This window comes from Myxocyprinus asiaticus, chromosome 14 (genome assembly GCF_019703515.2).
Source record: "Myxocyprinus asiaticus isolate MX2 ecotype Aquarium Trade chromosome 14, UBuf_Myxa_2, whole genome shotgun sequence".
NCBI classification, from domain to species: Eukaryota; Metazoa; Chordata; class Actinopteri; order Cypriniformes; family Catostomidae; genus Myxocyprinus; species Myxocyprinus asiaticus.
In genome coordinates this window covers 28,461,229-28,478,224 of record NC_059357.1, presented here as the reverse complement: position 1 = coordinate 28,478,224, position 16,996 = coordinate 28,461,229, and the positions used below count along the sequence as shown (strand labels likewise).

At 40.5% G+C, this 16,996-nt stretch overlaps 1 protein-coding gene across 6 annotated transcripts in view; it reads left to right on the top strand.

Annotated features, from left to right (window-relative positions):
* Positions 1 to 16,996, top strand: part of arhgap23a (Rho GTPase activating protein 23a) — a 104,026-nt gene that overhangs the window by 39,015 nt on the left and 48,015 nt on the right. For 2 of the 6 annotated variants that reach the window (XM_051716292.1, XM_051716290.1), the window contains exon 1: positions 7,095 to 7,962. The exons of 3 other annotated variants lie outside the window; for them this stretch is intronic. In XM_051716292.1, coding sequence (XP_051572252.1) covers positions 7,723 to 7,962 — 240 coding nt within the window. In that variant the 5' untranslated portion in view covers positions 7,095 to 7,722. Of the gene's footprint in view, positions 1 to 7,094; positions 7,963 to 16,996 lie in introns of those variants that run through there. One more of the 6 variants, XM_051716291.1, reaches the window with a different exon arrangement.

Below are 16,996 nucleotides of genomic sequence, written 5' to 3'. Positions count from 1 at the left end.
TGAGAACATGCCTTTATGCAAAGCAAATATGGGAGTATAAAAGAGTGTTAATGAGCAGAATACAGACAAAAGAACAGTAATAGTCATATCTCACGGCACATGAATAAAGCAGCATATCTAACAGCAGAGTGAATGGGCACTTAAGAGTATTTGAGTAGATTTGATTCCTTTTGTAGACTAATTAAACAAAAAAAATCACACCATGAAATGTTTTTTCCATGCCAATGTTGCTATTTGGCTTGCTCACTGTGGCACTATTTTTGTAGATATGCTTCACAACAATTTGTATTATGAAAAGCTAGACTTCAAAATTTGACCAGATAGACATATCTTAGTAGATGAGATAACACTGGATGCCTTGATGGCTTCTTTCTCCGTATACTGCCTGAAAATGCAGCATTTTCAAGGTTTCAGACACAATTTTGTCTGTAAACAATATGGTCTGCAAACACACGCATTGGATTGTGTTTTAGTGCTGCCATCTGTTGGTGGATTACTGTCGCTACAACTCTGTGGGTTTGCTTCAGGGTCTCTGTAGGTCAAGGGCTTTGCTTGGGATTACAGCTAAAATTAACTATTTTAGAGTAAATTTTTTTACACACACAAACCTATGCGCACACACACACATGTACACACTCAAAGAAGCCAGATTACAGTCGGTCTAGACTGTGTTCTGCTATCTAATGCTCTCGGAACCAAATGGTGTTGTCAGGTCCATTATTTCTTGTCTCTGTGTCACCATGCAGTTACCAAGGCCTGTTCAAATATTGTGGTGTTCAAATTGAATTTATCTGTGCCCTTTTAAAGCAATAGTTCACCAAAAAAAAAAATAATAATAATAATAATATATATATATATATATATATAAATTCTGTCATTTTTAGGGACCCTGTCATGTCTTTCAAAATACAGACGACTCTTTTATGGAACACAAAGGAGTTATTTATAGCAGAATATCCAGGTTGCTCTTTTCCACACAATGAGAGTGAATGGTGACCATGGCTATCAAGCAAGATTTTCAGTGAATAAAGACTGAAAATTCAGTCTGTTATACACACCGACACTAAGCTACCATATGGCTTTGAAATATGCTTTAATGGGACTTTTTTGTCCTGTTTTGGTGCTTTTGTTTTGGAGATTGATTGCCCTTGGTCCCCATCCACCTTTGGACATTCTGCCAAACTTTCCCTTTGGTGTTCCATGGAAAAAAGAAAGTCATATGACATAATTTTCATTTCTGTGTGAACTATCTATTTAAAGCAGTTTTCATTTCTTAATACATTAGGGGAGTTGTTTGTGAATGGGGATTGTTTCCTCTCATGTGTCACGTGTAGCCAGCAGGGGACAGACTACAATCTTTTTAAAGAAAAGTTTGTGCAGTAATGAATGCACACATTTGCCTTGCTGAGATACAGGTTTAGAGTATCTGTCCCATCAGCATGTGTTGATAAGAATCAGTGAAGTGAATCAGCCGTGTTTTGGATGAGAGAGATTTACTCATATCAGAGCGTGTGCAGACCAAATGTCTGCTGATCACATAGCTCTAACAGCTCGAGTGTTTTTAAACATGAGCATAGTTTTGTGTTTCTCTGAGATGAAGTGTGCTAGAGGAAAAATATATTGCTCAGAGGTTACTGCAGGGACTTAATGTAGTTCTCATTATGTTTCATCAGATGTTTCTACTAAAATTTCTTTTTGAGTAATCAAAAAAGCCAATCCCAAAGGAAAGAAAAATCTCAAATGAGCGCTTTTTAATATCTCAGTTATTTCTCCCAGACAGCTATGAGATTAAAGGAAGACTTTTGCTTGTCGCCTGCTTCTCATGAGACTTATTTCATATTTTTGTATGTCAACAGTTCTCATTTGTGCCTTTTTATTTTCCAAAGGACTTTTCAGAGAAAACATCTGAGATCCAGTAAGTCTCCCGAGCTTTAAAAAGGCAACTGCTGTGCAGTCCAAATTTTCTTATGGGTTTCTTTAACATACAGTAAAAGTAAAGAACTATAAAATGAATATTGATCACATAGCTAGATAATGTGGTGCAGCAAGAATTTTGTTGAGAAATGATAGTAAAATCTCTGACTTTGGTATGCTGGCAAATCTGAGCACAGTTTGAGACAGCTGTGATCTCTTCTGAAACACATGTCTCCTCAGATCTTTTACTGGGGACTTTTTGAGAAGTACAAAACCCAAGTAAAGGTCTCCATTTGTTCTTGATTTAATGTCATTGTGGTCTAGAAGAAACAACTGAGAAGAGATCTAATTTGTAAAAGTACTTCCTAGCAAGCCTTTGTGATAAATCTGTTTAGTTCATGCATGCACGTGACTCTGGGGTGAGGTAGAGGCTAAGATTAGGCTACAGGAAGTCTGCATATTCATTAATTACTATTAATATGCATGTGTAATCATTCCCCAACACACCTCAGTCCTGTACTTCCAGTGTGTGTGTGGGTGTATGTTTCTGGATTGTTGTTTGATTAAAGCTTTATACTCTTTTATAATAATATAATAACACAAATTAATTATTTAAAATCATAGCTGTTTTCTGTGCTTTGATATAAAATATGAGCCATATATGTGATTCAGAGTGATTGTACATAATCCTTGCCCTGTTAATTACAACTTGGCCCTGGCATGATTAATTCTGTGTGTGTTTGTGTGTGTGTGTGTGTGTGTGTGTGTGAGAGAGAGAGTGTGTTTGCTTTCTTGGGTTTTTTGTGTATGTTTATGTGTTGTATTGTGTACATGTTCTGGCTGTATGTTTTCGTGCTGGTACATGTCTAACTGTGTGGCAGGTGAAACCTGTCTGTCCTCATTTGTAACGGATCTCAGGTGTGTCTGTGAGAGGGATAAATGTCTCACTGATGGCTAGCTGCATGCCACTGTCTTACACACACTGAAGACCTGCTTGTTCGGTGAGATTTTCCACACGTGTGTGTGTGTGTGTGTGTGTGTGTGTTATTGTCAATATGTGGCATTTGACCTGATAGACTCACAGTATATTACTGTATATATCAGAACTTTTATTTTGTGTGCACATCTTGTGTTGGTGTGATGGTGTGTGGGGGGTCTTTGTGTATTTTTGTCAATATTAGACATCTGACCTATTAAATTTTATACAATATTACAGATTTATATTGTCTGGAATACTCTCTGGAATACTTGATACTGATTGGTCAAATATTGTTGTAAAGACTAGAGCTGCCAAAATTAACGTGTTAACACATGCGATTAATAAAAGAAGTTTAACATGTTTCTTACAGTTTTTCTGAATTGCTAAAACACTAAACCCCATTCTCTGAACCATTTGTCGAATCAATCACTCTTTTGGCAAAACCTTAAACAAGTTCAGGTAGTTAGACACCATTTGCAAATCTCATTCACTCTTTTTACAAAACTCTAAATACGTTCTCACTCATTAAAACACATTTTGCACTGTGATGCACTTGCGGCAAAAGTTAAACACAACTACAACACAGTTGTTATCGTTTACACACAACGACTCAAAATTGTTCACGCTTGTTTCTAATGATGTGATCAAACCAATAGTACAAAAATACACCAAGCACAAAGACTTGATGCTGAGGCAGAATGAATCTCTCATTGACTTTGATTTTGCAGTTGCACAACATTGAGTGAGTGTACTGTAATGTGCTTTTCATTTACAGTTCTCTTTGTTCTTTGGGCTTTTGCAGTTGGACTACTGTATTTTTACAGTATGCAAGAGCTGAATATATAGACATTCAATACTGTATTACTTGCAGTACTTACAGTATACAATATATTCACTGTACTAAGTTGTGATTACTATAGTTTTTATGATTGCTTACACACTAAAATAAAAAATAACACACAGTTAGTGAAACCTGACACTCAAGGAGCAAAACCTCAGCCGAGATCTGCACAACTATAAGCATATTTTCAGCCTCACACATTTGCAAAACACTAAACACACTTCTCTACATTAGACACAGAAATCTACCATGATGTCACGTCTTTGCTATTTCAAGGCACTGTCTTTCAAAATACCACACCTATGACCCAATTGATCAAACATGGCCATCAGGTGTACAGACACTTAGGTGCTTAATTGTAAACTCACCAATCAGGTGTAAGCACTATGAAAAGGCAATAGGTGAGTTTACCTGCCTTCAACAAAAATGTAAGGCAACGTTGCAGTACAGTAAGAGGAAGAGGAAGAGGGAGAAACATCATTGGCCACAGAGCTATTTTGAATGTCCCGTACCAACGTGGTGGTAACATCACAATGTGCGCTGCAATCACGCAGAATGGGGTCCTCCACCGCCATGCCAACTTAGGTCCTTACAACACAGCCCACATACTCACATTTTTAGACAGACTTCACAACAATGTCACAGCAGAAGACAAAATGGATGCAGAGCAAATTAGATACATTGTTATCTGAGACAATGTATCTTTCCACCGATCTGCACTGGTCCAAAACTGGTTTCATCAGCATCCACAATTTTCACTCCAATACCTCACACCATACTCTCCCCTCCTTACTGTAACCCCATTGAGGATTTTTTTCAGCATGGCAGTGGAAGGTTTACGATCTCCAGCCCTATGTCAGGATACCCGTCATTCAAGCCATGGAGAAGGCCTTCGACCTAATTGATGCAGAGTCTGTGCAAGGATGGATTCACCATTCAAGATGATTCTTCCCTCGCTGTCTTGCGAGAGAGGACATAGCCTGTGATGTGGACGAAGTGCTATGGCCAGATCCAGCTAGGCAAAGAGATGTGTTTTTTTTTTTATTATTATTATTCATGCTTTCTTTTTTGTCTCCATAAATGTTTTTGCTGTGTTTATGTACTATATTCTATTTAGACCATGTTCTGTTCTGATTTGCAGTGCAAAATGCAACCTTTGGAAAGGCATGGATGTATTGACTGATTTTACAATGTGGAGAGAAATCAATATTTTCATCAGTGGTCTTACTGGTCTTGTGTGCTGTGTTTGGTCAATATATTCATGCACTTTACTCTAACAATATTTCTGAAAAAATCAAACCCAGACTATATAATTAGAAAAGTAGAAATGTTAAAAGTGTTTTAGATTGAGCACAGCAGTGTGTAACTGGTTCAAACAGAATCAGATCGTATGAATCATATGTGTGCCATACGGTGTCAAAATTGGGTTTTTATAAATTATTGTATAGTTTTGAATTAAGTTTTGAATTTTGCAAAAGATCTGAGGTGTTCTGCTACTTGTGTGTGTGGTTGTGTGAATTGTGTGTAGTGTTTTGACAAAATGAGCCCTGTTTTCAAAATCGTGCTTAAGCAATCGTAAAAAAAACTGTAAAATGCATTTTTGTCTGTAACTGAATGCCCTGGACACTGTGTTCTCCATTTTATGATGTAGTGTCTAATGAATGCTCTGTTGTGTTTATATATTGATTTGCTATGTGTATAATCTAAAACATTGTTTGACTGCACTGGTGAAATGGTTTTGAGGCGGTTGTTTGATTTTGCCAGAAGAGTCAGGGGTTTTGTGAATGTAGTTTGAAGATTTGGTTTTGTGTTAAAAGTTGTGAGAAATGGTTGAAGGTTTCAAGAAATGTGTCTTAACAATTGTGAAAAACTGTAATCACGATTAACACATTTGCCAATAATACAGCATAAACCAAAACCCAGTTTCATGTCTCTTGTAGCACTCCACACTCTCTTTCTTCTCACATAAAAAAAAATAAAACATAATAATAATTTCAACAAATCAATATTTCATGTCTTTTTATTTACTTATTTGGTAAGTAGCCATTTAATCAGTGGGATAATGTACCCCTCAAGAGGATATAAGACCGCTTTGCGTCTGGGAACTTATTAATCTGTCTAAGTTTATTTTGCGATAATGACCAAATGACATTATTGCATTATTCCTTACTGCATATGCCAGAAATTTTACTTGTCATTGTGTTATGTGATTGTTGGGGTGTGTGTGTTGTTTTGTAGCAGCTGTTTGAGTCTGGCCACAGAGAGCAGCTGCAATGAGGTGTCTGGCACTCTGTGTTTTTGTCTGCCATTCTGTGTTTTTTTCTTCTATTTTCTCTCTCGCCGTGACTCCATTTGTTTATTTAGTTAGAAGGAATATATACTTTGTTTTTTCTTTTCTTTTACTTTTCAGACTTTGAAAGAGAAAAGGCAATGGAAAATTTTCCATTGTGTTTCCTTGCAGAGCCATTATTTTTCTCTTTCTCCGTGGGGACTTTAGAGAGCAGGGGGCTTTTTAGTGCTCGGTATGACTCCCATTTCAAACACATACAAACACAGACCTGAATGGTCTATAAGCCTAGAGCAGGGGTGTCAAACACAGTTTCTGGAGAGCCACAGCCCTGCAGAGTTTAGTTCCAGCTCTGCTCCAAAATGCCTCCTTGTAATCTTCAAGCACTCCTGAAGACCTTGATTAGCTGCTTTAGATGTGTTTAATTAGGGTTGGAGCTAAACTCTGCTGGACTGTGGGCCTCCAGGAACCGAGTTTGACACCTCTGGCCTAGAGACTTTCAGACCTGCAGTGGACTTCAGCAGAGCTTCAACATGTTGGACTTAATGGACTTTAAACAAAGAGAGTCACTATCTTTTACAATACTGCCCAATGGCTTCAGAATTGGTTTCTTTTCATCCATTGGTTTATGGAACAAACAGATTGGAAATAAGATTACTGAAATTCAAAGACTAGATCATATAGAAATCTGAGAGCTTGGAGAGGAAAAAGCCAAAAGTTTGGAGGGGCAGACAGCGATGAGGGCTGACGGGGAAGTTGGCATGAGATGACAGTGATAAAGAAAAAGAAAGAGCTGGAGAGATACAGACGTCAAGAAGAAAACAAAGCTTAAAAATCAGGAGAAATTGAGATATGAGAGTCTGTGAGTGAGATTCAATGAGTAGCAAAGAGATTCAAACAGGTAGGAGGGATAAAGAGAAAGATAACTGAAAGAATAAGAAAGCAAGAGAGAGAGAGAGAGAGACAGCAAGCAAGAGAAAAGGGGGAGGGCCGGCCTACTCATAGTTACATATAGCTGGAGTTTAGAGTCTGTCAGGAGACAACAGAGGGGAATGAGAGAGAGAGAGAGAGAGAGAGAAAGAAAGAGGAGGTGAATGGTTCAGAAAGTGAAGGAATAGAAGGAAAAAGAGTGAAGCACAGCAAGAGGGGAGAACTGTTAGGACTAAAAACTCGGATTGAGTACATTTTCCATCCTGCAGCCAGCTTCCCTGGATCAACATCTTGCCAGCAGTGCCACGTGCTCGTCACACACACTAGCACACACACACTGCCAGATGGGGGTTTGCACCTGCATCCTGGAATCGCTCTCATCTCTGGATGTGCCACTCTGGTCGTAACACTCTCGTTTGCGTGTGCGTGTATGTGTGTGTGAGCATGGGAGGTGTGGAGTTTGCCGTTGGGATATGGATCTTATCAGTTTAACTGTGGAATGCTTTAATGGATGGAGTGGATTAAGGAAATATGAGGAGATTTCGGCAAGTTGCACAGAAGCCTTGTCTGGAATTTTTCCGCTCTTTGGGATAGAATGGAAACATCTTCATCTTGACTTATAGTGTAAAACGCTTTATCTCTAGTGGTCTGATTCTTCATTTTCTGCTTTGAAAAAGTCTAAATGAATCTTTCGTGATTTCTGATTAGTCCTTTTTAGAATTGTGTTTTTGTGTGCGAGCTCTTGCACACTCCTGTGCATGTTTATGTGTAATGTTGTCAGGAGGTCAAGTACCATTGGTGATGCCCACCGTGTGCCCGCGTGTAGGGGGTAAGGAATGGTGTTTTCAGGATGCGGTAGGGGTGGACTGCAGCTCTCCAGAGCCTCGCTGTATCTGGGTGGCTGTGTTACATGGGGATACACCACAAATAAACGTTTCAAACCTTCAAACTGATACTTCTGAAAGCACAAACGGCATCAGTGGCGAGAAAGTCCTCCCGTTAATCTGCAGGGTAAGCTCTATCTATCTATCTATAAATTGATGATGTTAATGATATCAGATTTGTTCTATCTTATGCATACCTCTATAGACTTTATTCATCTTACATTTTTGACGGGAATTAAAACGAGGTTGTGAAGGATGGACTTCTCTTTAATGACACGCTCTGTATAAAGCTGTATAATGTTTCTTGATCACTTTACATTTTCACAACTCGTGTTTTCTGCCATTTTGGGTCTTCTGAACATCTTTGGAAATAATTTTTTTTTCAATGTTTCATCAGTTGAACGATCAACACCAATTTAAACAACAGTACAACCACTGAAAAGACTTTAAATCTATCTCTCACAGCTTTGTTTTCATTCCTGTCAAAAGCTGAAATAACTTATAGACTTTATTCAGAGTAGCACCATGTTCAAAAACATATTCCTTTGAATGCAGGATGGAATCGTGTGGGAGAGGATGGTATATTCTCAAGAATTGTACACACAGACAGCTGTCGGCCAGACATACACACATATGAGTACTCGAGACACTAACCCAAACCAAACTCAACCGCTTTCAAATATGCATGGTTGAAATGCTCCTTTAGTTGGACTAACTCCATGTCTTCCAAAAAAAAAAAAAAAAAAGTAAACTATGCATCACCATGTTTGAAAAACCATCAGAATCCGTTCAGAGCCTGTCCATTCATCCTCTTTGCTAAAAAAGGAAAGTTTCTCTAGAATGACATCTTTTACCATTTAGCTTCTCTGGTCTGCTAATGAAGGCGATGAGACAATATGTTTCAATTAGACCTGCCTGTATATAAATTAAACAGCTTGGGTTCATTCAGACTCACTGTAAATGTAAGACTTAGTGCCCGATTTTCCTTATTCAGCAGTATGTTTCTTTTGGGTTATTAGGCTGAAACAGAAGGTTGCCAGCTGGTGTTCTTTAGCAGCTTTGTTAAAACACACAAGCATACTGTACTGTATGCCTTCACTAAAAAACTGGGACCAATGCTGTGGTCCCTGCTCTGATATTTGTCTTCCTTGTGTGGTCAGGCTTTCAAAGTAGTGAGTTAATAAGTTGTCATTTAGCAGATGCTTTTATCCAAAGTGAATTTTCATACACTTACAGCCAGGGGTTTAAGAACTTACTTATGGGCTCAGTGTTAATTGCTCATGTATTTGGGTTTGAACCTACAACTTTTCAGTTACAACTCCAGATACTAGGCCACACCACATATAAACCCCAAAATGACCAGTGTCTGAGTTTTAGCGTACTCTATTGGATCGAAACACGTTTATTGTACCGCATGACTTAACATTTTAACTTTTGCATTACATAACCAACTGCATTTACAAGTTTGTTCAAGTGCGATCAAGTTGTGTGGTAGCTCAATTGATGGACTCGAAGAATCGTGGTACAAGTCCCAAAGAGCGTGCAAGTCGACACGGCAAGTCGAACATGTCATTGAAGCACTACAGTTGCTTCGGCAATTGCATTTTTCATGTCACATTTGCTTTTTAGGACACTATCAGTTAGGTTTAGGTTTAAGGTTTAGGGTAGGGAGGTAGGTTTTGTTGATTTAAAACTTATACAGCAATAACTTTAAAAACTGAATCTGTTGGGGAAAACATTTAACTCGCTTTTAACACCACACAGTGGACATTTTACCTCAGAAATGCCACGATATGTGTAATAAACCACCTAATGTCATTTTGCAAAAATGTCGCCACAGTCACATTATTTTCATGAGAACAGGCTGGAAAAAATAAAAGCACATGGAATGACATGAGGGTGTGTAAATGGTTATGTAATTTTCATTTTGTGGTAAACTATTCCTTTAAAGTCAAGTTTATTTCATAGTCATGATGAAGCATGGCAGTACATTCATTCAGATTCCACGCAGTTCCGTTTCTTCTTTATTCCTGGATTCAAACGTTGATGCAAAAGTGGAAAACCCTGTTTAACAGAGCGGCAGCGGAACTGAAAGAGCTGACAGACAGGTTTAAAAAGATACAAAAACACACATTGATGCTCACAGTCACACACCCACCTCTCTTCAGTCATTTGTTTTATGATGTGTGTGTTGCAGTCATATAGGGCAGGGTGTCAGGGATTAAACACTCAACATTAATTACGCTCAACGTTTCAGGCAGGATAACCTACTCAGCTGTTTAGAGCATATTGTTTCTGGCAACTGTGTGTGAGAGTGAATGTCAGTATATCCTGCCAAGATTAAGGACTAAAAACATACTAAACCACTCATGATATGGGGAATATTGAGGATATTTTTTAATGTTCATTTATACGTCAACATAGAGTCCACATTACGTTTCAAATTCCCTGATTTATGAACAAATTGTCCTGTATCAACACCAGAAACACGTCACCCCCAGAGAAAAATGTGTCAGGTCTGTGTTAACCCATCATCAGCTGGTCATAAACTGTGACCTAAACCCAACAGTGCTGGACTGAAGGAATGTTGGACGTTGAGCAGAAGTCATCAGGGTTTGTTTTTAGTCTGCAACACTAGCATTGTCTATACAGTTTAAACATTTGGAACATTTACATTGGATAATTACATTACAATAATTGGATATTTAGATTTGTTCATTTAGCAGATACTTTTGTTCAAAGGGGAAAAACAAGCAAAGGATCCAATTATGTTAGATTCTGAAATGTGGAGTAGGATGCAATATTTTTCAGAATTAGACATACAGACACAAATCTGGAATTTTAAATGTAATTTAATCCTGGAAATAAACAGACAATTTTAGGATTTTGAAAAACTTAAACCAAAAAAAAAAAAAAAAAAAAAAAGGAAAATTATAAGAAATATTGACGATTCTGCACAAAAGATCAGATTTCCATATTTTCATTGAAGCACGCAAGATGCTCTTTAGAACAATGTCAAATCATGCTGGGATAATGAAAAAAAAATCATTGTATTGGATCCAAATATATCATTAGAAATCATTGGATCATCGGACATCTTCTGGCTTGCAACATGTCAATCAATTTTTCAAAAGCTTGATGATCTAATGGGAATGTTCTAACCTTGGACAGCATTTGAGGTCCCAATGATGTCAATAATATGACTTGCTTTCGTTTAGTACACATTGCCTAAGGTTTCTTTGGAGAATTATGTCATCCTATCAATTTGATACATGCCTAATTCTTTAAATGGACAGACATTACTGGACCATAGAGAGCAAATTATTTGTGTGTGTGTTTATGTGAACAGTTGTGTGTGTGTGTGTGTGTGTGTGTGTGTGTGTGTGTTTTTATTTTTTATGGAGTAATAGCAGGGTTTGGTACTCTCAGGGCTGGGAGGAACCTTGTGGTCGAAACCTGCGTGTTAGAGCCTGTTGGAGACTCTCTTTCTTTCTCTTTTTAAAGCTAGCCTCTCCATCTCTGTCTGCACATGCCCTGGCTTAACGGTAAACGCTGTGGAATTCACACATGCCCCAGTACATTCATTCTTTCATTCTGTTACTTCCACGCCTTTATTTTGTCTTTCACTTTTATTTGTCTGTCTAATCCAATGAGCAGACCCGTGCAGAATCAGTGTGTGGCTGAAATCGCTGCAAAAAGAATTCAAATGCCCATATGGATCCCTCTGCCCTATCATGGTCATTTAGTAAATTTTTTAGTTAATTTGATTAACTAAATTTAGCTAATTTTTCCATGTTTAAAGGGGCACCCAGTAATTTTTTGTGTATGTTATGATGATGACTGGCTGTTATGACAGTTGTCTTGGATTTGTACTGACACCTAGAGGCATGGATGATGATGCAGTCAGCCATGATTAATTTATTCAGTGACCACAATTGTCCAATAAAAGGGAATTGCAAAGATAAAATAAGTTGTATTCAGCTGGTCGTGTGATTTCAACATGGCGGCCCCCATGAGACGACTTGCTCCATGCGAAATAAATGAGCTTTTATTAAGCTTCTGAAATGACTGGGGTCTTCGCCTAATGTGAGTGTGCTTGATTTTAAACATGCTTTTTTCTTCAAAAGTACTATTAATTTGTTACCGAGTGTACCTTTAAATCCATTCCACAGATTTTTCCTCACAAAAATCAGTGCAAAAAATGCGAAACACTTTTGGGCCTGTTGAGGAGTCCTACTTATTCCCTTTTCTTTCTACCTTCTATCTTTTCTTTTCATCCCTCTCTTTCCTTCTCTAAAGACCAAATGGAGGAAACATTACATCTTTCCAAACAATATGCAGAGTTGTTCAAATAGGAGCGTACCCATTTATCTATGTGTGCGTGCCCAAGCGTGTAAGTTAGTAAGAAAGCAAGTGAAAGAGAGAGGAATCAGACATAAGCACAGCAAAATGAAAACAGGGTGAGAGACAGAAATAGAGTGAGAAGGAGAGAGGGGGTGAGTTTGTGGTCTGTGTCAGGCCTGCTGGATTATAGAGGAGTTCTGCTGAGTGCAGAAAGACGTGAGGAGTTATGGGAGGTGAAGAGGAGAGAATTAAGAAGTGCACGACTGCTTTTCTATAAAGTGAGTTGGCAAGAAAAATCCCCCTCTGTTTATTTATATGCATTGACTAAATAGCTGGCACAATCCTCAGGGAACTTCCTGCCCTAACCAGATACTTCCCGTTATAATGAAAGCCACAGGTGAGGTTGTTGATTTTAGGTTGAAGGTCTTTTCTTGCAAAAATAAGGGAGTGATGATGTCACCGTTCATGTAAAACTACACACAATATGCCGATTGTAGCCTGGCTCTTGTAGATCCATCCTTTTTAGATAATATCCCTCATTTTAAATGTAAAGAGTGTAATTCCTGCACCACTAGTGGCACCAAATGGAATTGCAAAAATAACTAGAAAAGTATATTTTCTTAAGAAAATTTGAGTGGTGCTTGCCTTGGCAATACTCATTGCTACAATGTCCCACCAAGGGTTTCAGTACACAAATTAAAAAGAGCCCACCCACATGTCTCTATTATTTTCTGATGGTGAGATATATGGCCATCATTGGCACACTGCACACTGAGTCAAAAGACCCCCCCCCCATCCCCATGTCTTTATGACGAGATATGAGCCCTCTGCTCTCTTTTCAGTGTTAAATCTGTTGGCTTTTTCACCCTGTGTATGTTTTTTTTCACCTGTCAGGCAAATATGGTATGCCTGATTACTTATTAAAGTCATAGTACACCTTTTCTCACTAATAGGTCTGGGTAAAAATATAGATTTTCCAATGCATTTTGATCTTCATTTGAACAATCTCGATATCGATTCTTAAATCCCAAGATCAATATTTCGCTTTAATTGGCAACCCTCTACAGTGCAAGTAAATCACTTGAACGTGTGACAAAATCTTGCGCTATGCGAATAAAACATCTTTAATTAGCCACTGGTTAGTAAATGGTCAGATTTCACTCACCAGTGATTGAGTAGTAAAGCAGTGAAGAAGTTATTAGCACAGAGGTCCTTTCACTGCTTGTTGAGAGTAAAAGTTTGGTTTAACTCATTCTGTGTCCAAAGACGAGATCCACGGATCAATATGTAATTGAATAATAAAATAATAAAAAACAAATATTTTATTCTAATCACACATGGATGTGCTAAAGAAACTAAGCACGTCTTCTCTCGTTATGTGCTGTAGTCTTAAATAGACAGTGCTGATGTAAATACTTGTAAAAACTACAAATTATGCAAGTAAACAATAAAAATGTAACAAAAATATATATGCAACATAATATTTGAAATTTTAAGACACTAATTGATGGAATAGACTGAATTTGAACATTTGTGACCAGTTTGATGAAAAACTAATGATAAAATATAATTAGTGAAATTAATATTATAGAATTGTACCAAAAAGTTTGCCTAGAATGTTCCTTTATAATTAAGAGCAGTAGCTAACAGAGAATTTCTTTCATATGTAAGTGAATCAATATCGAATCAAGATCAAAATCAAATTGAGATCGGAATCGAACCAAATCAAGAGCTTGTAAATCGGAATCAAATCGAATCTGGAAATCGGAATCAGTACCCAACCCTTCTCACAAAGCCGGTCGATTTGACACCTCATTCATGGATGTACGATAAATGATGTGGATAAGTTACATGCCAAAGTTTTGGCGGAAAAATGTCTTGGTTACTGTCGTAACCTCCATTCCCTGGTGGAGGGAACGAGACGTTGTGTCGATGTAGTGATACTAGGGGTCGCACTTGGGAGCCCCAAACACCTCTGATCTTTGAGAAATGGCCAATGGTAATTGGCGAGTGGGATTTGCATGCCATTCATGTTCATTCAGGTTTTGCACTGAGGTGCTGAGACAGGGTCCCGGCCATTTCAGCGGGTAGCTCAGCGTTGTGGCAAGAGGGACACAGTGTCTCGTTCCCTCCATCAGGGAACGGAGGTTACGACAGTAACCAAGACGTTTCCTATCTGTCACTCACTCCAAGTTGTGTCGATGTAGTGACACTAGGGGTCCCTATACGAAACACCACAACCAGCTGTGTTACTTGGAATGGCGGTGCAGGTGCAGGCAGACCACTGCGTGCCTTGTAGCAAGTGCACCCGGCCCCCACGTAACCTTCCCCAATGTCCCACGAGTGTCTTTCGGCCCCTCGCACCCCAGGGACAAGAAAAACTCATAGTCGGGACAGGCTGCGCCAGCTGTGGCCTCTTCTCTTATTTTTTCTCCCACAAAAATGGAAAATCATTCAGCTGGGCCCATATGCATCTGCTTCGGGGGGCGGGGGGAGACACCACAGAGACCACACCCTGCCTGAAGGGGAGGTAACGTGTGGAGAATACGTCACTGTGGCAGCGGGGGCGTGGTCCAGCATCCGTCCAGAGAGAGAGAAAGCGGTAAGGGCGCTTGCACCTGAGCTAGATTATGTGTAACACCTGTCTCTAATTCCAGTGATCATGGGGAGAGTGGCATACAAGCAGCCACGCCACCAGCAGAGAGAGAGAGAGAGTCTGGCACAAGGAAGGCCACGGTGCTCCTGAAGCTGTTGCGTTCATTCTGTTGTATTTGTTAAGCTGTTTAAGTAACTACATGTCTGTAAAAGCTAATGTGTTTAAGTGACTACGTGCCTGTGAAGCTGATGAGTTTGTGAAGTTAAAAAAACACTGACCTGAGCCTGGAAAATCCCGCTTCCCTGTGTTCTCCTTCCCTTCTGCTGTGAAGTTTGTTACAGTCACATGGACTTACCGACCGGCAGTATCGTATGTGGAAGTTCAGGCAGTTCAGCACCGACTGCGCATGCTCGTTTGTGAGGCGCGCTATCATAGAGACGGAGTCTAACTCCATCCCGAGAAAAGAGATGCTCTGAACCGGGGAGAGCTTGCTCTTGTCCCAGTTGACCCAAAGCCCCAACCTGCTGAGGTGCCTGAGCACCAGGTCCCTGTGTGCACGCAACAGGTCACGAGAGTGAGCTAGAATCAGCCAGTCGTCGAGATAATTGAGGACGTGAACACCCACTTCCCTTAGCGGGGCAAGGGCTGCCTCTGCGACTTTCGTAAAGACACGAGGCGACAGGGAAAGACCAAAGGGGAGGACCTTAAACTGATGCGCCTGGCCCTCGAAGGCGAACCGCAGAAAGGGTCTGTGCTGAGGTAAAACCGAGACATGGAAGTCTCCGCCTTCAGGTCTACTGCCGCGAACCAATCTTGATGCTGGACGCACGACATAATGCGCTTCTGCGTCAGCATCTTAAACAGGAGTCTGTGCAGGGCCCGGTTCAGCACCCGCAGGTCCAAGATTGGCCGCAACCCACCACCTTTCTTTGGCATGATGAAGTAGGGGCTGTAGAACCCCTTCTTCATCTCGGCTGGAGGGACAGGCTCTTTTGCATCCTTCTACAGAAGTTCTCGCCCCTCACCAAGGTGAAGCAGATGCTGCTGAACCCAGGCGGGTGCCTGGCGAACTGAATTGCATAGCTGAGTTGGATCGTCCTGACCAGCCAGCACGACAGATTGGAGAGTGCTAGCCACACCTCCAAGCTCCGAGTGAGGGGCACCAAGGGGACAATCGCATCTGACGTACCTGCGGGTGGGGCCTCGTGGCGGGGCAGAGCAGGAGTTGCCATGTCGAGGAGCCTCACGTCCCGAGCTCGTGGCTGTGCTGAGAGAAACTTCAAAGCACTTACCTTGCTCTGCGTGCCCACCATAGGACCGGTCAGCGACAGGGGAGGAGGGTGAACGTCCTCGTGATTCGTCACAACCGCCTGAGCGTGGGAGTGTGTGTGCCGCAGCTGGGCCGGTGTCATCATCGCAAGGGGATGCTCTTGGCGACGAGCAGACGGGGTGCGGGACCTTGAGCCATGCCGGGGCAGGATGTTTTGGATAGCCTCCATCTGCTTCTTGACCGCCGAGAACTGCTGGGCAAAGTCCTCGATGGTGTCGCCGAACAGGCCAGCCTGGGAGATGGGGGCGTCAAGGAAGCATACTTTGTCGGCATCCTTCATCTCGACCAGGTTAAACCACAGGTGGTGCCCCTGGACAACCAAGGTGGACATCGCCTGCCCGAGAGCCCGCGCCGTTAGAGGAAAATACTCTTTTAGAATGTACTCTCTCTTTTTAGCTTTCAAAGCACCCAGGGGCATTCTCTGCACTTTATCCGTGCACGAGGGGGAGAAACCGCTGAAATGTGCTGTATGTCCAACAGCATACACAGAGGTGAATGGAACGGCAGTGGAATTCAATGAATGAACACCGCTCAGCTCCGAAGAAAGAATCTGAATGAGTGGTTGCGAGCCAGCTCCTTTTATACCCGTATGTCCGGGGGAGTGACATGAAAATTCCACTTGCCAATTCCCATTGGCCTTTTCTCAAAGATAATTGACACAACATTGAGTGAGTGACAGATTGGGAAATAGAATTGGGTTAGGGATTTTGGAAAATCCCAAAAGGAAGGTCAGAGCAATAGTAATAGTTATTGACTGTTTTCAAAAAGGCTTCCCAAACACTACCCCTGTCTTCCATTTGTTCAGATTAACAGATAGGCCTACCCCAAACTCACGGCATTGGTTGAGCCAATATTGATGTGTTGGGCTGGTTGGGAAAGTTTTTATAGCAG